Genomic DNA, 20,292 nt, shown 5'->3' with positions numbered 1-20,292 from the left:
ATGGCCAATGTTGTTCCACTGTTTGAGAAGGGTAGCAGGGATAATCCAGGAAATTACAGGCCGGTGAACCTTACATCAATGGTAGGGAAATTATTGGAGAAGATTCTTCATGACAGGGTTTACTACCATTTGGAAGCAAATGGGCATATTAGTGAGAGGCAGCATGGTTCTGTGAAGGGGAGGTCGTGTCTCACTAACTTGATCGAGTTTTTCGAGGAAGTGACAAAGATGATCGACGATGGAAGGGCAGTGGATGTTATCTACATGGATTTCAGTAAGGCCTTTGACAAGGTCCCTCATGGCAGACTGGTACAGAAGGTAAAGTCGCATGGGATCAGAGGTGAGCTGGCAGGATGGATACAGAATTGTCTTGGTCATAGAAGACAGAGGGTAGCAGTGGAAGGGTGCTTTTCTGAATGGAGAGCTGTGACTAGTGGTATTCCGCAGGGATCAGTGCTGGGACCTTTGCTGTTTGTAGTATACATAAATGATTTGGAGGAAAATGTAACTGGGCTAATTTGTAAGTTTGCAGATGACACTAAGGTTGGAGGAGTTGCAGATAGTGAAGAGGATTGTCAAAGGATACAACGGGATATAGATTGGTTGGAGACTTGGGCAGAGAAATGGCAGATGGAGTTTAATCCAGACAAATGCGAGGTAATGCATTTTGGAAGGTCTAATACAGGTAGGAATTATACAGTAAATGGCAGAACCCTTAAGTGAATTGACGGGCAGAGGGTTCTGGGTATACAGGTCCACAGGTCACTGAAAGTGGCAACGCAGGTGGATAAGGTAGTCAGGAAGGCATATGGCATGCTTGCCTTCATCAGCAGGGGTATTGAGTATAAAAGCTGGGAAGTCTTGCTGCAGCTGTATAGAACCTTGGTTAGGACACACTTGGAATATTGCGTGCAATTCTGGTCGCCACATTACCAGAAGGATATGGAGGCATTGGAAAGGGTGCAGAGCAGGTTTACCAGGATGCTGTCTGGTCTGGAGATTATTAGCTATGAAGAGAGGTTGGCGAAACTCAGATTGTTCTCACTAGAGCGATGGAGATTGAGGGGCGACTTGATAGAAGTTTACAAAATTCTGAGTGGCATGGACAGAGTAGATAGTCAGAAGCTTTTTCCCAGGGTGGAAGAGTCAATTACTAGGGGACATAGATTTAAGGTGGGAGGAGAAAACTATAAAGGTGATGTGTGGGGCAAGTTTTTTACGAAGAGGGTAGTGAGTGTCTGGAATTCGCTGTCAGAGGAGGTGGTGGAAGCAGGTACGATAGTGGTGTTTAAGAGGCAGCTGGACAAATACATGAATAGGATGGGAAAAGAGGAATACGGACTCCAGAAGTGCAAAATGTTTTAGTTTGACAGGCAACATGATCAGCCCAGGCTTGGAGGGCCGAAGGGCCTGTTCCTGTGCTGTACTTTTCTTTGTTCTTTAACCCACCCATTCCTGTATCCCGCATTCCTTTGCTGTCTATGTACTTAATATCGACCTCTTTCCTAAACCTTAATTCTTCCCCAGTACCTGTATTCATCCATGAAATCTCTCTAGTGTGTAGTTTATCCTTTTAGCAGAATATATTGTCCTGCACTCTGTTAAAAACCTTTCTGTCTATCTCCCAACATCATTCTTTTAGATTAGAACAATTTTAGATCATGAACTCTCTCCTCCATCCCAACCCCCTTTCTGATTCTCCCCCTCCTTTTTGTTTTTTCCAATAATTTATATAGATTTTTCTTTTCCCACCTCCTTCCATTATTTTTAAGTGTACATTGTTTTATCTCTACCTTTTTGCCTATTTCAATTCCTTCCCCCCCACCCCAACCCCACTAGGGCAATCTGTACCTTGCTCATCCTGCTTTCTACCCTTAATTAGCACATTCCTTTAGATAATATCACCACCTTCAACATCTCTTTGTCCTTTTGTCTGTGACATTTTTTGGATATCTCCACCTATTACTGGCCCTCTATCCAGCTCTACTTGTCCCACCCCCTTAAACCAGATTATGTTTCACCTCCCTTCTATTTTTACTTAGTTCTGTTGAAGAGTCATACGGACTTGAAACGTTAACTGTGTTCCTCTCCACAGATGCTACCAGACCTGCTGAGTTTTTCCAGATATTTTTGTTATCGTTCTTTGCCAATATAGTTGCCCATTTTATCTTTTTCAAGTACTATTCTCAGATTTCGGCTTTCCCTCTCTGTAACCAGATTTTTGTTATACTTAAGTTCTTCTCTACCAATATCATAAAGGGGTTATATAATTGCAAGTCTTTCTGTGACTGTACTTGTTCATGAATTGTTTAACCAACCATCCCTTCTTGCACTAACTCGGGCTGTTAATCCCCTTCCAGGATGAAACTCCTCGCCTTGTTACTCTCCGCAGTGTTCGTGGGGGCGATAGTTCCTCCCCCTTCCTCCGAGAATGATCTGTCCCACTGTAACACCAAACTCAAGGACATCCCGGGGCACCCCATGTGTGTCTATCGTACTCCAGAAAAGAAAGTCCAGCCGACAGAGACAGGAGCGGGAGTGACACAGCCAAAAGCCAAGAGGCTTCCTGAGAACACCAACCCTCGAGTCTGGGAGCTGTCCCGGGCCAACAGCAGATTCGCCTTCAATTTTTACAAATACTTAGCCAATTCGAAGTCTGATGAGGAGAATGTCTTCCTGTCACCCCTGAGCATCTCCACCGCTTTCGCCATGACGAAACTGGGAGCATGTGGCGACACCCTGAAACAGCTAATGGAGGTGTGTGCTCTTCAATATTCTCTGTGGTACAAGGAGTCAAGGATATGAAGTAAAACTCAAGGGCGGTGAGGGTGCAAAATAGGGTTTGAGGTTGTCACAGTTACCCCAAGAAAATCAACAACAGAGAAACGGAACATTCCAACAGTCATCAACTGCCCGAGACAGACTATAAACTCAAAAAGAATGTCGATGCAGTACTGAAGGAGTGCTGCATTGTCAGGGGGTCAGTACTGAAGGAGTGCTGCATTGTTAGAGGGTCAGTACTGAGGGAGTGCTGCACTGTCAGAGGGTCAGTACTGAGGGAGAGCTGCACTGTCAGAGGGTCAGTACTGAGGGAGTGCTGCACTGACAGAGGGTCAGTACTGAGGGAGTGCTGCACTGTCAGAGGGTCACTACGGAGGGAGTGCTGCACTGTCAGATGGTCAGTACTGAGGGACTGTTGCACTGTCAGAGGGTGTTGGATTCAGTGCCCTGGTTTGTTGGGGCTAAAGGATCTAGGTTGCACGTTTGTTTCGGGGGTGACTGACTTGGTACCATGGACAGAGAAGATCAGTAGACCGTCCTTATAAGGAACACATTCTGTTTATTTACAAACAGATCTCAGCAGCTACACTTGTGTGCTTACAACTCAGAACTCTGTCTTTACGCTTCAGACTCTAACTCAAGACTACAGACTACAGAGGTAGCCCGCACTACTCTGCTATTGGGCACCGAGATCACGTGATCTTTTATTACAACATTTATCTGAAAGGTACATTACGCATCAGATTACTACATCCCTCCCCTCTCAGAAATACATTTTACAACTTCTCTCAAAATATCAAATTAATCACACAGATAAATAATTTATGAAGTAAGTCTTTCTGGGGGTTTCCTTATGCGTGTACAATGTCTTAACTCTACAACTTCTGATGTTTGATCCAGATCCTCTCTCCCTGTAGTTGTCTGAGCATCTGCTTCTTCAGCAGGTGCCTGCAAATCTGTTTCTTCGACTCTTTCAGGTACAATCGGCCCTTCAGACACATCTCTACTCAGTTGAGTTCTTTCATCAGGGGACGTTGATTCAGCCACGAACGCTCATGGAATTGTTTCTGGGTAGTCTGTTTCTCCTCTTATACGATCCACATGTCTCCGTGTGATTTACATGGTAGGAAAGACGTCCTGTCACTGCGCTTATTTCACTAAACCACCATGTTGGTCCTTCCCTAAAATTCTTCACAAATACTTTCTCTCCTACATTAAACGTCCTGTCACAGCTGTAACAGTCATGTCCAGCTTAGCTACTTTATTGACTGTTAACTTATAGTCCCCACATATTCTAAGGCTGTGCTCAGGTTTGAGAACAGGTACACTTGAGGCTGCACAATCTGAAAACTGCACAGATTGTATCACTTCCAGCTTTTCTAATCTGTCCAGTTCAGCATCTACCTTATCCCACATTCCATCAGGTACTGGTCTTGCCTTCATGAGTCTTGATGTTGCCGCCGGATCTACATGAATTTTTGCTTATAGCCCCTCAATCTTTCCAAGTTTGTCTTTGAAAACTGAGGTATATTTTTGTAGTGACTCTGATAGCCCATTAGTTGGAGGATTTCCGCCCATTCCAATTTAATTTCTTTCAGCCAGTTTTGTCCAAGGGGACTAGGATAATTTCACTGTTCTCCACTGTTCTTCACTGACCTCCATAGTGTATTGTGGTTTTACATGTGCCCTTGACTTGTATGTCTTCTCCCGTGTAAGTTTTGAATTTGTTATCAGTTTCTTCCAAAGTTAGTTTATGTTCCCCATGATGCAGGTGTTTAAAAGTATGCTGATCTATCACCATAGTGACCACCCCTGTAGCCACCTGCATTCTGATCGGCCTCTCATTCACTCTCATGGCTACATAGGTTCTGTTCTACCTACCTTTAAATTATATAACAAATAAATATCTGAATCTATTTCTTCAGGCTTTCCAACACTGTTAATCTCATTGGGTTTTTGCTTTTGTCTGAAAGTTTGTCTGATTCTATCTTTATGTTGTCTCATGAGGTGTCCATTTTGATGACAGAAAAAACATTCAATCTTTTTAAACTATGATTCATTACAAGGTTATCTGCTTCCACGCTGTTGCCATTATGCCATGTTTTTGCTGCTAAGTTATCCCTTAATTTGTTTGCTACTGGTGGCTGCTTCTGAGTAAAGCTTTGCACTTTCGTGGTCTTTTTGGCTGAGGCTCCTGCCCAATGTGGAGGACGATGCTATTTTGCGCTCTCTGTATGGCTTTCGAGTCTCGCGCTGCACCTTCCATTGCCAGAGCAATTCCAATGCCTTCTGAAAATCTAAATTTGATTCAGCCAGTAATCGCTTCTGAATCTCATCTTTATTTACACCACACACCAAACGATCTCCAAGCATATCATTAATAGATGTACCAAACTCGTAATATTCAGTTAATTGTTTCAGACTTGCCACATAACGAGCAGATGTCTCTCCCGCGGCTCTATTCCTTCAGTTAAATTTGAGCCTTGCATTGTCACAGCTTAGGCTGGTAATGATTCTTTCACTAAGTCATCAAAACTTTTCGAATCTGGGGCACTGGGTGCCAACAAATTTCGAACCAATCCATATGTCTTACTCCCACACATGGATAAGAGGAGAGCAGGCTTCTTCACATTCTCATTGTCATTCGCTTGGAAGAAGAACACGAGGCTTTCAACATAATGAGACCAGTGGTCCAAGGTTGGATCAAAAGGCTCCGCTCTTCCGAATTGCAGCAGGCTCTGAGGGGATTGCTCCGACAATCAGGGAGGAAATTTTTCTTTACTTACAACAACCGTGTGAGGTACAGGCCGATTTCAGTTCTTCTGAGTTCCTTTGTTCTTTCTTGCTTTTTACCTCATCCTTTTGTGTCTTTTCTTGATTTTTACTCTCGTTGGCAGTTTGTTGGATTCAGTGCCCTGTTTTGTTGTGGCTAAAGGATCTGGGTTGCACGTATGTTTCGGGGGTGACCAAGTTGGTACCATGGACAGAGAAGATCAGTAGACCATTCTTAGAAGAAACACATTCTGTTTGTTTACAAACAGATCTCAGCAGCTACACTTGTGTGTTTACAACTCAGAACTCTGTCTTTACGCTTCAGACTCTAACTCATAACCATTGACTACAGAGGTAGCTCGCACTACTCTGCTATTGGGCACCGAGATCATGTGATCTTATCTTACAAACTTTGTCTAAAAGGTACATTACACATCACATTACTACAGAGAGGGTTCTCGGGACTGGAGGAGGTTACAGAGATAGGGAGGGGTATAGGGACTGGAGGAGGACACAGATAGGGAGGGTATAGGGACTGGAGGAGGTTACCAGATAGAGGGAGATGTGTAGGGGCTGGAGGAGGTTACAGAGATAGCAAGAGTTGATGAGCCTAGATAAAGTTACAGACATAGGGAGGATTGTAGGATCTGGACGAGGTAACAGAGAGATGGAGGGGGTAAGGCTGGAGGAAGTTAGAGATATGGATGATTGTAGGGCTGGAGGAGGTTACAGAGACAGTGAGTGTTGTGGGCGCTGGAGGAGGTTACACAGATAGGAAGGATTGGAGGGACTGGAGAAGGTTACAAAGATAGGGAGGATATAGGGCTGGAGGAGGTTACTGAGATAGAGAGGGTGTAGGGACTGGAGGGGTTACAGAGATAGGGAGGATTGTATGGGGTGGGGGAAGTCACAGAGATAGAGAGGGTGCAGGAATGGAGGAGGTTAGAGAGTTCTGGAGGGGTGTAGGCTAGAGGATGTTACAGGGATAGTGAGGGTTCAGGACGCTTGAGGTGGTTACAGAGATAGGGAGAATTGTAGGGACTGGAAGAGGTCACAGAGATAGGAAGGGCTGTAGAGGCTGGTGGAGGTTACAGATAGAGGGAGGGTGTAGAGTTTGGAGGAGGTTACAGAGATAGGTAGGGTGTAGAGGCTGGAGGAGGTTACAGAGATAGTTAGGAGTATAAGGCTGGAGGAGTTTACAGAGATAGGGTGGGTGTAGAGGACGGAGGAGTTTACAGAGATACTATGAGTTGTAGAGGCTGGAGGTGCTGACAGAGATAGGGAGGTTTGTAGGGGCTGCAGGAGGTTACAGATATAGGGAGGGTGTAGAGGCTGGAGGTGGTAACAGAGATAGAGAGTGTCTAGAGGCGAGAAGAGGTTACAGGGATAGGGAGGGTGTGTGGTCTGGAGGTGGTAACAGAGATACGGAGGGTGTAGAACCTGGAGGAGGTTAGAGACATAGTGAGGGTTGTAGAGGTTGGAGGAGGTTACAGAGATACGGAGCGGTGGAGGCTGGAGGAGGTTACAGAGATAGTGAGGGTTATTGAGGCTGGAGGAGGTTACAGAGATACTGAGGGAGCAGAGGCTGGAGGAGGTTACTGAGATAGGGAGGATGTAGAGGCTGGAGAACGTTACAGAGATAGTGAAGGTGTAGAGGCTGGAGGAGGTTACAGAGATAGGCAGGGTGTAGAGGCTGGAGGTGGTAACAGAGATGAAAAGTGTCTTGAGGGTAGAAGAGTTTACAGGGATAGGGAGGGTGTGGAGTCTGGAGGTGGTTACAGAGATACAGAGGGTGTAGAGCCTGGAGGAGGTTACAGAGATAGTGAGGGTTGTAGAGGTGGGAGGAGGTTACAGAGATACGGTGCGTGTGGAGGCTGGAGGAGGTTACAGAGATAGTGAGGGTGCAGAGGCTGGAGGTGGTTACAGAGATAGACAGGGTATAGAGGCTAGAAGAGGTTACAGAGATAGGGAGGGTGTAGAGACTTTAGAAGGTTACAGAAATAGGGAAGGTGTAGAGACTGGAGGAAGTTACAGAGATAGGGAGGGGGGATAGGTTGGAGGAGGTTACAGAGATAATGATTGTTGTAGAGGCTGGAGGAGATCACAGAGATAGGGAGGGTTAAGAGGCTGGAGGAGGTTACAGAGATAGGGTGGGTGTAGAGACTGCAGGAGGTTACAGAGATAGTGAGGAGTATAGAGGCTGGAGGATGTTACAGAGATAGGGAGGGTGTAGAGACTTTAGGAGGTTACAGAAATAGGGAAGGTGTAGAGACTGGAGGAAATTACAGAGATAGGGAGGGTGTACATGCTAGAGGTGGTTACAGAGATAGACGGGGTATAGAGGCTAGAAGAGGTTACAGAGATAGTGAGGGTGTGGAGGCTGGAGGAGCAAACGGAAATACTGAGGGTGTAGAGGCTGCATGAGGTTACAGAGATAGGGATGGTGTAGAGACTGGAGTAGGTTACAGAGATAAGGAGGGTGTAGAGCCTGGAGGAGGTTCCAGAGATAGGGAGGGTTTAGAGAATCGAAGAGGTTACAGAGATAGGGAGGGTGTAGAGGATGGAGGAGTTTACAGAGATACTATGAGTTGTAGAGGCTGGAGGAGCTGACAGAGATAGGGAGGTTTGTAGGGGCTGGAGGAGGTTACAGATATAGGGAGGGTGTAGAGGCTGGAGGAGCTTACAGAGATAGGGAGGTGTTGAGGCTGTAGGAGGAAAGAGACAGTGAGGGTGTAGAGGCAGGAGGAGATTGCAGACATAATGAGGTTTGTAGATGCTGGAGGAGGTTACAGAGATAGTGACGGTGTAGATGCTGGAGAACATTACAGAGATAGAGAGTGTGTAGTGGTTTGAGGTTACAGAGATAGGTTGTAGAGGCTGCAGGAGGCTACAGAGATAGGTAGGGTGTACAGGCTGGAGGAGGTTTCACATATAGGGAGGGTGTAGAGATTTGAGGAGGTTACAGAGATAGGGAGGGTTTTAGAGCCTGGAGGATGTAACAGAGATAGAGAGGGTAGTAGAGGCATCAGAAGGTGACAGAGATAGGGAGGTTCTAGAGGCTGGAGGAGTTTACAGAGATAGGGAGGTTGCAGAGGCTGGAGGTGTTTACAGAGATAGGGAGGTTGTAGAGGCTGGAGGAGGAAACAGAGATAGTGAGTGTTGTAGAGGCTGGAGAAGGTCACAAAGATAGAGAGGGTTTGGAGGCTGGAGGAGGTTACAGAAATAGGGTGGGTGAAGAGACTGCAGGAGATTACAGAGATAGTTAGGAGTATAAGGCTGGAGGAGTTTACAGAGATAGGGAGGGTGTAGAGGATGCAGGAGTTTACAGAGATACTATGAGTTGTAGAGGCTGGAGGTGCTGACAGAGATAGGAAGGTTTGTAGGGGCTGCAGGAGGTTACAGATATAGGGAGGGTGTAGAGGCTGCAGGAGGTTACAGAGATAGGCAGGGTGTAGAGGCTGGAGGTGGTAACAGAGATAGAGAGTGTCTAGAGGCGAGAAGAGGTTACAGGGATAGGGAGTGTGTGTGGTCTGGAGGTGGTAACAGAGATACAGAGGGTGTAGAGCCTGGAGGAGGTTAAAGAGATAGTGAGTGTTGTAGAGGTTGGAGGAGGTTACAGAGATACAGAGCATGTGGAGGCTGGAGGAGGTTACATAGATAGTGAGGGTTGTTGAGGCTGGAGGAGGTTACAGAGATACTGAGGGAGCAGAGGCTGGAGGAGGTTACAGAGATAGGGAGGATGTAGAGGCTGGAGAAAGTTACAGAGATAGTGAAGGTGTAGAGGCTGGAGGAGGTTACAGAGATAGGCAGGGTGTAGAGGCTGGAGGTGGTAACAGAGATGAAAAGTGTCTAGAGGGTAGAAGAGTTTACAGGGATAGGGAGGGTGTGGAGTCTGGAGGTGGTTACAGAGATACGGAGGGTGTAGAGCCTGGAGGAGGTTACAGAGATAGTGAGGTTTGTAGAGGTGGGAGGAGGTTACAGAGATACAGAGCATGTGGGGGCTGGAGGAGGTTACAGAGATAGGGAGGATGTAGAGGCTGGAGAACGTTACAGAGATAGTGAAGGTGTAGAGGCTGGAGGAGGTTACAGAGATAGGCAGGGTGTAGAGGCTGGAGGTGGTAACAGAGATGAAAAGTTTCTAGAGGGTAGAAGAGTTTACAGGGATAGGGAGGGTGTGGAGTCTGGAGGTGGTTACAGAGATACGGAGGGTGTAGAGCCTGGAGGAGGTTACAGAGATAATGATTGTTGTAGAGGCTGGAGGAGATCACAGAGATAGGGAGGGTTAAGAGGCTGGAGGTGGTTACAGAGATAGACAGGGTATAAAGGCTAGAAGAGGTTACAGAGATAGGGAGGGTGTAGAGACTTTAGGAGGTTACAGAAATAGGGAAGGTGTAGAGACTGGAGAAAGTTACAGAGATAGGGAGGGGGCATAGTTTGGAGGAGGTTACAGAGATAATGATTGTTGTAGAGGCTGGAGGAGATCACAGAGATAGGGAGGCTTAAGATGCTGGAGGAGGTTACAGAGATAGGGTGGGTGTAGAGACTGCAAGAGGTTACAGAGATAGTGAGGAGTATAAGCGCTGGAGGAGGCTACAGAGATAGGGAGGTTGTAGAGGACGGAGGAGTTTACAGAGATACTATGAGTTGTAGAGGCTGGAGGTGCTGACAGAGATAGGGAGGTTTGTAGGGGCTGGAGGAGGTTACAGACATAGGGAGGGTGTAGAGGCTGGAGGAGGTTACAGAGATAGTGAGGAGTATAGAGGCTGGAGGAGGCTACAGAGATAGGGAGGGTGCAAAGGATGGAGGAGGTTACAGAGATAGGGAGGTGTAGAGGCTGCAGGAGAAAACAGACAGTGAGGGTGTAGAGGCAGGAGGAGACTGCAGATTGCAGACTTAATGAGGTTTGTAGAGGCTGGAGGAGGTTACAGAGTTAGTGAGGGTTTAGAGGCTGGAGGAGATAACAGAGATAGTGAGGGCTGTACATGCCAGTGGAGGAAACACAGATAGGGAGGGTGCAGAGACTGGAGAAGGAAACAGGTATAGTGAGGGTGTAGAGGCTGGAGGATGTTACACAGATAGTGAGGTTTGTAGAGGCTGCATGTGGTTACAGAGATAGGGATGGTGTAGAGACTGGAGGAGGTTACAGAAATAAGTAGGGTTTGGAGCCTGGAGGAGGTTACAGAGATAGTGAGGGTGTTAGAAGCTCAAAGAGGTTACAGAGATAGGGAGGGAATAGAGGCTGGAGGAGGTTACAGAGATAGGGCGGGTGTAGAGAATGCAGGAGGTTACAGAGATAGTGAGGAGTATAGAGGCTGGAGGAGGCTACAGAGATAGGTAGGGTGTACGGGATGGAGGAGGTTACAGAGATAGGCAGGATGGAGAGGCTGGAGGAGGTTACAGAGATAGTGTTGTAGAGGCTGGAGAAGGTCACAGAGATAGGGAGGGTTTAGAGGCTGGAGGAGGTTACAGAGATAGGGTGGGTGTAGAGACTGCAGGAGGTTACAGAGATAGTGCGGGTGTTAGAAGCTCAAAGAGGTTACAGAGATAGGGACGGTGTAAAGGCTGGAGGAGATGACAGAGATCTGCAGGGTGGAGAGGCTGGAGGAGGTTACAGAGAGGAGTGTTGTAGAGACTGCAGAAGGTCACAGAGATAGGGAGGGTTTAGAGGCTGGAGGAGGTTACAGAGATAAGGTGGGTGTAGAGACTGCAGGAGGTTACAGAGATAGTGAAGGTGTAGAGGCTGAAGGAGGTTACAGAGAAAGTGAAGGTGTAGAAGCTGGAGGAGGTTACAGAGATAGACAGGGTGTAGAGGCTGGAGGAGGTAACAGAGATAGAGAGTGTCTAGAGGCAAGAAGAGGTTACCGGGATAGGGAGGGTGTGGGGTCTGGAGGTGGTTACAGAGATACACGGGGTGTAGAACCTGGAGGAGGTTAAAGAGATAGTGAGGCTTGTAGAGGTTGGAGGAGGTTACAGAGATACAGAGCGTGTGAAGGCTGGAGGAGGTTACAGAGATAGTGAGGGTTGTAGAGGCTGGAGGAGGTTACAGAGATAGTGAGGGTGCAGAGGCTGGTGGAGGAAACACAGATAGGGACGCTGCAGAGGCTGAAGAAGGAAACAGGTATAGTGAGGGTGTAGAGGCTGGAGGAGTTTACAGAGATAGGGAGGTTGTAGAAGCTGGAAGAGGAAACAGAGATAGTGAGGGTGTAGAGCTGGAGGAGGTTCCAGAGATTGGACGGTGTAGAGGCTGGAGGAGATTACAGAGATATTGAGGGATGTAGAGGCTGGAGGATGTTGCAGAGATAGGGAGGGAGTAGAGGCTGGAGGAGGTTACAGAAATAGGGAAGGTGTAGAGACTGGAGGAAGTTACAGAGATAGGGAGGGTGTACATGCTGGAGGTGGTTACAGAGATAGACAGGGTATAGAGGCTAGAGGAGATTACAGAAATAGTGAGGGTGTGAAGGCTGCATGAGGTTACACAGATGGTGAGGATTGTAGAGGCTGCATGAGGTTACAGAGATAGGGATGGTGTGGAGACTGGAGGAGGTTACAGAGATAAGCAGGGTTTAGAGACTGGAGGAGGTTCCAGAGATAGGGAGGGTTTAGAGAATCGAAGAGGTTACAGAGATAGGGAGGGTGTAAAGGCTGGAGGAGGTTACAGAGATAGGGATGGTGTAGAGCCTGGAGGAGGTTCCAGAGATAGGGAGGGTTTAGAGAATCAAAGAGGTTACAGAGATAGGGAGGGTGTAAAGGCTGGAGGAGGTTACAGAGATAGTGAGGATTGTAGAGGCTGCATGAGGTTACAGAGATAGGGATGGTGTAGAGACTGGAGGAGGTTACAGAGATAAGGAGGGTGTAGAGCCTGGAGGAGGTTACAGAGATAGTGAGGGTGTTAGAGGCTTGAAGAGGTTACAGAGATAGGGAGGGTGTAAAGGCTGGAGGAGGTTACAAAGATCGGTAGGGGGGGATAGGTTGGAGGAGGTTACAGAGATAGTGATTGTTGTAGAGGCTGGAGGAGGTCACAAAGATAGGGAGGGTTTAGAGACTGCAGGAGGTTACAGAGATATTGAGGAGTATAAACGCTGGAGGAGGCTACAGAGATAGGGAGGTTGTAGAGGACGGAGGAGTTTACAGAGATACTATGAGTTGTAGAGGCTGGAGGTGCTGACAGAGATAGGGAGGTCTGTAGGAGCTGGAGGAGGTTACAGACATAAGGAGGGTGTAGAGGATGGAGGAGGTTACAGAGATAGAGGGAGGTGTAGAGGCTTTAGGAGGAAACAGACAGTGAGGGTGTAGAGGCAGGAGGAGACTGCAGATTGCAGACTTAATGAGGTTTGTAGAGGCTGGAGGAGTTAGTGAGGGTTTAGAGGCTGGAGGAGATAACAGAGATAGTGAGGGCTGTACATGCTGGTGGAGGAAACACAGATAGGGAGGGTGCAGAAGCTGGAGAAGGAAACAGGTATAGTGGGTGTAGAGGCTGGAGGATGTTACACAGATAGTGAGGTTTGTAGAGGCTGCATGTGGTTACAGAGTTAGGGATGGTGTAGAGACTGGAGGAGGTTACAGAAATAAGTAGGGTTTGGAGCCTGGAGGAGGTTACAGAGATAGTGAGGGTGTTAGAAGCTCAAAGAGGTTACAGAGATAGGGAGGTGTAAAGGCTGGAGGAGGTTACAGAGATCAGCAGGGTGGAGAGGCTGGAGGAGGTTACAGAGATAGTGAGTGTTGTAGAGGCTGGAGAAGGTCACAGAGATAGGGAGGGAATAGAGGCTGGAGGAGGTTACAGAGATAGGGTGGGTGTAGAGAATGCAGGAGGTTACAGAGATAGTGAGGAGTATAGAGGCTGGAGGAGGCTACAGAGATAGGGAGGGTTGTACAGGCTGGAAGAGGTGGCAGAGCTAGGGAGGGTTTAGAGGCTGGAGGAGGCTACAGAGATAGGGTGGGTGTAGAGGACAGAGGAGTTTACAGAGATACTATGAGTTGTAGAGGCTGGCGGTGCTGACAGATAGGGAGGTTTGTAGGGGCTGGAGGAGGTTACAGAGATAGGGAGGTGTAGAGGTTGTAGGAGGAAACAGACAGTGAGGGTGTAGAGGCAGGAGGAGATTGCAGACTTAATGAGGTTTGTAGAGGCTGGAGGAGGTTACAGAGTTAGTGAGGGTTGTACAGGCCGGTGGAGGAAACACAGATAGGGAGGGTGCAGAGGCTGGAGAAGGAAACAGGTATAGTGAGGGTGTAGAGGCTGGAGGAGGTTACACAGATAGTGAGGTTTGTAAAGGCTGCATGCGGTTACAGAGATAGGGATGCTGTAGAGACTGGAGGAGGTTACAGAGATAGTGAAGGTGTTAGATCTCAAAGAGCTTACAGAGATAGGGTGGGTGTAAAGGCTGGAGGAGGTTACAGAGTTGGCAGGGTGGAGAGACTGAAGGAGGTTACAGAGATAGTGAGTGTTGTAGAGGCTGGAGAAGGTCACAGAGATAGGGAGGGAATAGAGGCTGGAGGAGGTTACAGAGATAGGGTGGGTGTAGAGAATGCAGGAGGTTACAGAGATAGTGAGGAGTATAGAGGCTGGAGGAGGCTACAGAGATAGGGAGGGTTGTACAGGCTGGAAGAGGTGGCAGAGCTAGGGAGGGTTTAGAGGCTGGAGGAGGCTACAGAGATAGGGTGGGTGTAGAGGACAGAGGAGTTTACAGAGATACTATGAGTTGTAGAGGCTGGAGGTGCTGACAGATAGGGAGGTTTGTAGGGGCTGGAGGAGGTTACAGAGATAGGGAGGTGTAGAGGTTGTAGGAGGAAACAGACAGTGAGGGTGTAGAGGCAGGAGGAGATTGCAGACTTAATGAGGTTTGTAGAGGCTGGAGGAGGTTACAGAGTTAGTGAGGGTTGTACAGGCCGGTGGAGGAAACACAGATAGGGAGGGTGCAGAGGCTGGAGAAGGAAACAGGTATAGTGAGGGTGTAGAGGCTGGAGGAGGTTACACAGATAGTGAGGTTTGTAAAGGCTGCATGCGGTTACAGAGATAGGGATGCTGTAGAGACTGGAGGAGGTTACAGAGATAGTGAAGGTGTTAGATCTCAAAGAGCTTACAGAGATAGGGTGGGTGTAAAGGCTGGAGGAGGTTACAGAGTTGGCAGGGTGGAGAGACTGAAGGAGGTTACAGAGATAGTGAGTGTTGTAGAGGCTGGAGAAGGTCACAGAGATAGGGAGGGTTTAGAGGCTGCAGGAGGTTACAGAGATAGGGTGGATGTAGAGACTGCAGGAGGTTACAGAGATAGTGAGGAGTATAGAGGTTGGAGGAGGCTACAGAGATAGGGAGGGTGTAGAGAATGGAGTAGTTTACAGAGATACTAATAGTTGGAGAGGCTGGAGGTGCTGACAGAGATAGAGAGGTTTGTAGGGGCTGGAGGAGGTTACAGATATAGGGAGCGTGTAGAGGCTGGAGGAGGTTACAGAGATAGGGAGATGTAGAGGCTGTAGGAGGGAACAGAGACAGTGAGGGTGTAGAGGCAGGAGGAGATTGCAGACATAATGAGGTTTGTAGAGGCTGGAGGAGGTTACAGAGTTAGGGAGGGTGTAGAGGCTGGAAGAGGAAACAGAGATAGTGACGGTGTAGAGGCTGGAGGACGTTAAAGAGATAGGGAGTGTGTAGAGGTTTGAGGTTACAGAGATAGGGTGTAGAGGCTGCAGGAGGCTACAGATATAGGTAGGGTGTACAGGCTGGAGGAGGTTTCAGAGATAGGGAGGGTGTAGAGTCTTGAGGAGGTTACAGAGATAGGGAGGGTTTTAGAGGCTGGAGGATGTAACAGAGATAGGGAGGGTAGTAGAGGCATCAGGAGGTGACAGAGATAGCAAGGTTGTAGAGGTTGGAGGAGTTTACAGAGATAGGGAGGTTGCAGAGGCCAGAGGTGTTTACAGAGATAGGGAGGTTGTAGAGGCTGGAGGAAGAAACAGAGATAGTGAAGGTGTAGAGGTTGGAGGACGTTACAGAGATAGAGAGTGTGTAGAGGCTTGACGTTACAGACATAGTTAGGCTATAGAGGCTGGAGGAAGTTACAGAGATAGTGAAGCTGTAGAGGCTGGAGGAGGTTACAGACATAGGGAGGGTGTAGAGGATGGAGGAGGTTACAGAGATAGAGGGAGGTGTAGAGGCTGTAGGAGGAATCAGACAGTGAGGGTGTAGAGGCAGGAGGAGACTGCAGATTGCAGACTTAATGAGGTTTGTAGAGGCTGGAGGAGTTAGTGAGAGTTTAGAGGCTGGAGGAGATAACAGAGATAGTGAGGGCTGTACATGCTGGTGGAGGAAACACAGATAGGGAGGGTGCAGAGGCTGGAGAAGGAAACAGGTATAGTGGGTGTAGAGGCTGGAGGATGTTACACAGATAGTGAGGATTGTAGAGGCTGCATGAGGTTACAGAGATAGGGATGGTGTAGAGACTGGAGGAGGTTACAGAAATAAGTAGGGTTTGGAGCCTGGAGGAGGTTACAGAGATAGTGAGGGTGTTAGAAGCTCAAAGAGGTTACAGAGATAGGGAGGTGTAAAGGCTGGAGGAGGTTACAGAGATCGGCAGGTTGGAGAGGCTGGAGAAGGTCACAGAGATAGGGAGGGTTTAGAAGCTGGAGGAGGTTACAGAGATAAGGTGGGTGTAGAGCCTGGAGGAGGTTACAGAGATAGTGAGGGTGCAGAGGCTGGTGGAGGAAACACAGATAGGGAGGGTGCAGAGGCTGGAGAAGGAAACAGGTATAGTGAGGATGTAGAGGTTGGAGGAGTTTACAGAGATAGGGAGGTTGCAGAGGCTGGAGGTATTTACAGAGATAGAGAGGTTGTACAGGATGGAAGAGAAAACAGAGATAGTGAGGGTGTAGAGGCTGGAGGAGGTTCCAGAGATTGGGAGGGTGTAGAGGCTGGAGGAGGTTACACAAATATTGAGGCTTGTAGAGGCTGGAGGATGTTACAGAGATAGGGAGGGAGTAGAGGCTGCAGGAGGTTACATAGAGAGGGAGGGTGTAGAGGCCGGAGGAGATTACAGAGATGGGGAGGTTATAAAGGCTGGAGTTAGTTACAGAGATAGGGAGGGTGTAGAGGCTGGAGGAGGTTACAGAGATAGTGAGGGTGCAGAGGCTGGAGGAGGTTACAGAGATAGGGAGGATGTAGAGGATGGAGAACATTACAGAGATAGTGAAGGTGTAGAGGCTGGAGGAGGTTTCAGAGATAGAGAGTGTCTAGAGACTAGAAGAGTTTACAGGGTTAGGGAGGATGTGGGGTCTGGAGGTGGTTACAGAGATACAGAGGGTGTGGAGGCTGGAGGAGGTTGCAGAGATAGTGAGGGTTGTAGAGGCTGAAGAAAGTAACAGAGATAGTGAGGGTGCAGAGGCTGGAGGTGGTTACAGAGATAGACAGGGTATAGAGGCTAGAAGAGGTTACAGAGATAGTGAGGGTGTGGAGGCTGGAGGAGGTTAAACAGATAGTGAGGATTGTAGAGGCTGCATGAGGTTACAGAGATAGGGATGGTGTGGAGACTGGTGGAGGTTACAGAAATAAGTAGGGTTTGGAGCCTGGAGGAGGTTACAGAGATAGTGAGGGTGTTAGAGGCTCGAAGAGGTTAAAGAGATAGGGGGGTGTAAAGGCTGGAGGAGGTTACAGAGATTGGCAGGGGGTAGAGGTTGGAGGAGGTTACAGAGATAGTGAGGGTTGTAGAGGCTGGTGGAGGTTACGGAGATGGGGAGGATGTACATGCTGGAGGTGGTTACAGAGATAGACAGGGTATAGAGGCTAGAAGAGGTTACAGAGATAGTGAGGGTGTGGAGGCTGGAGGAGGTTAAACAGATAGTGAGGATTGTAGAGGCTGCATGAGGTTACAGAGATAGGGAGGGTGTAGAGACTGGAGGAGGTTACAGAGATAGGGAGGGTGTAAAGGCTGGAGGAGGTTACAGAGATAGGGAGGTTGTAGAGGATGGAGTGGTGTACAGAGATACTATGAGTTGTAAAGGCTGGAGGAGCCGACAGAGATAGGGAGGTTTGTAGGGGCTGGAGGAGGTTACAGAAATAGAGATGGTGTAGAGGTTGGAGGAGGTTACAGAGATAGGGAGATGTAGAGGCTGCAGAAAGAAACAGAGACAGTGATGGTGTAGAGGCAGGAGGAGATTGCAGACATAATGAGGTTTGTAGAGGCTAGAGGAGGTTACAGAGATAGTGAGGGTGTAGCGGCTGGAGGTCATAACAGAGATAGTGAGGGTTGTACAGGCTGGTGGAGGAAACACAGATGGGGGGGGGGTGCAGAGGCTAGAGAAGGAAACAGGTATAGTGAGGGTGTAGAGGCTGGAGGAGTTAACAGAGATAGGGAGGTTGCAGAGGCTGGAGGTGTTTACAGAGATAGGGAGCTTGTAGAGGCTGGAAGAGGAAACAGAGATAGTGAGGGTGTAGAGGCTGGAGGAGGTTACGGAAGATAGTGAGGGTTGTAGAGGCTGGAGGATGTAACAGAGCTTTGGAGGGTCGTAGAGGCTTCAGGATGTTACAGTGATAGGGAGGTTGTAGAGGCTGGAGGAGATTACAGAGATGGGGAGGGTGTAGAGCCTAGAGGAGGTTACAGAGATAGGGAGGGTGTAGAGGCTGGAGGAGGTTACAGAGATAGAGAGGTTTGTGGAGATTGGAGGAGGTTACAAAGATACGGAGGGTGTAGAGTCTGGAGGAGGTTTAGAGATAGTGAGGGATGTAGAGGCTGGAGGATGTTACAGAGATGGGGAGGGAGTAGAGTCTGGAGGAGGTTACATAGAGAGGGAGGGTGTAGAGGCTGGAGGAGATTACAGAGCTGGGGAGGGTATAGAGTCTGGAGTTGGTTACAGAGATAGAGAGGGTATAGAGGCTAGAAGCATTTACAGGAATAGGGAGTGTGTGGGGACTGGAGGTGGTTACAGAGATAGAGAGGCTGTAGTCCCTGGAGAAGGTTACAGAGATAGCGGAGATTGAAGAGGCTGGAGGAGGTTACAGAGATACGGAGGGTGTAGAGGCTGGAGGAGGTTACAGAAGATAGTGATGGCTGTAGAGGCTGGAGGAGGTTACAGAGTTAGTGAGGGTGCAGAGGCAGGAGGAGGTTACAGAGATAGGGAGGATGTAGAGGCTGGAGGACGTTACAGAGATAAGGAGGGTGTAGTAGCTTGAGGAGGTTACAGAGAGAGGTAGGGTGTAGAGGCTGGATGAGATTACAGAGATTGGGAGGGTGTAGAGTCTGTAGGAGGTTACAGAGATAGAGAGGGTTGTAGAGGCTGGAGGATGTTACAGAGATAGGGAGGGTGTAGAGGCTGGAGGAGGTTACAGAGATAGAGAGGGTTGTAGAGGTTGGAGGAGGTTACAAAGATACGGAGGGTGTAGAGGCTGGAGGAGGTTAAAGAGATAGGGAGCGTGTAGAAGCTGGAGGAGGAAACTGAGATAGTGATGGTGTAGAGGCTGGAGGAAGTTAATGAGATAGGGAGTCTGTAGAGGCTTGAGGAGGTTACAGAGATGGGGTGGGTGTAGAGGGTGGAGGAGGTTACTGAGATAGAGAGGGTGTGGAGCCTGGAGGAGGTTACAAAGAGAGAGTGGGTGTAGAGCTTGGAGGAGGTTACAGAGATGGGGAGAGTGTAGAGGCTGGAGGTCGTTACAGAGATAGGGAGGGTCTAGAGGCTAGAAGCGGTTACAGGGATAGGGAGGGTGCGGGGGCTGGAATTTGTTACTGAGAGAGGGAGAGTGTAGAGCCTCAAGGAGGTTACAGAGGTAGTGACGGTTGTAGAGGCTGGAGGAGGTCACAGAGATAGGGAGGGTGTAGATCCTGGAGGCGGTTACAGAGATAGGGAGGAGTGTAGAGGCAGGAGGCGGTTACAGAGATAGGGAGGAGTGTAGGCCTGGAGGAGCTTACAGGGATAGTGAGGTTTTAGGACGCTTGAGGTGTTTAAAGAGATACGGAGGATTGTAGGGACTGGAAGAGCTCACAAAGATATGGAGGGTTGTAGAGGGTGGAGGAGGTTACATAGATAGGGAGGGTGTAGTGGTTGGAGGAGGTTACAAAGATAGAGTTGTAGGGGCTGGAGGAGGTTACAGAGATAGGGAGGGAATGCAGGTTAGAGGAGGTTACAGAGATAGAGAGGCTGTAGATTTTGTAGGAGGTTACAGAGCTAGGGATGGTGCAGAGGCTGGAGGAATTTACACAGACAGTGAGGGTTGTAGAGCCTGCATCAGGTTACAGAGATAAGGAGGGTGCAGAGACTGGAGGAGGTTACAGAGATAATGAGGGTGTAGTGCCTGGAGGAGTTTACACAGATAGTAAGGGTTATAGAGGCTGGAGGATGTTACAGAGATAGGGAGGCTGTAGAGGCTGGAGGTGGTTACAGAGATAGAGAGGGTATAAGGCAAGGAGAGGTTACAGGGATAGGGAGGGTGTGGTGACTGGAGGTGGTTACAGAGATAGGGAGGGTGTAGACCCTGTACGAGGTTACAGAGATAGCGAGGGTTGTAGAGGCTGGAGGATGTTACAGAGATAGGTATGGTGTAGAGGCTGGAGGATGTTACAGAGATTCAGAGGGTGTAGAGGCTGGAGGAGGTTACAGAGATAGAGGGTGTAGATGCTGGAGATGGTTACAGAGATCGAGAGGGTACAGAGACTAGAAGATGTTACAGGGATAGGGAGGGTGTGGGGACTGGTGGTGGTTACAGAGATAGGGAGGGTGTAGACCTTGGAGGAGGTTACAGAGATAGTGAGGGTTGTAGAGGCAGGAGGA

At 48.5% G+C, this 20,292-nt stretch overlaps 1 protein-coding gene across 1 annotated transcript in view; it reads left to right on the top strand.

The window, feature by feature from the left end:
• Positions 1 to 2,361: 2,361 nt before the first annotated feature.
• serpinc1 (serpin peptidase inhibitor, clade C (antithrombin), member 1) overlaps positions 2,362 to 20,292 on the top strand; it is a 67,708-nt gene continuing 49,777 nt past the window's right edge. The window contains exon 1 of the mRNA XM_041208529.1: positions 2,362 to 2,757. Within this exon, the coding sequence (XP_041064463.1) occupies positions 2,362 to 2,757 (396 nt within the window). The remainder of the gene's footprint in view (positions 2,758 to 20,292) is intronic.

Source organism: Carcharodon carcharias, chromosome 16, assembly GCF_017639515.1.
Source record: "Carcharodon carcharias isolate sCarCar2 chromosome 16, sCarCar2.pri, whole genome shotgun sequence".
Lineage (NCBI taxonomy): Eukaryota > Metazoa > Chordata > Chondrichthyes > Lamniformes > Lamnidae > Carcharodon > Carcharodon carcharias.
Note: the sequence above shows the minus strand (reverse complement) of the source record. Positions and strands in the feature narration are given on the sequence as shown.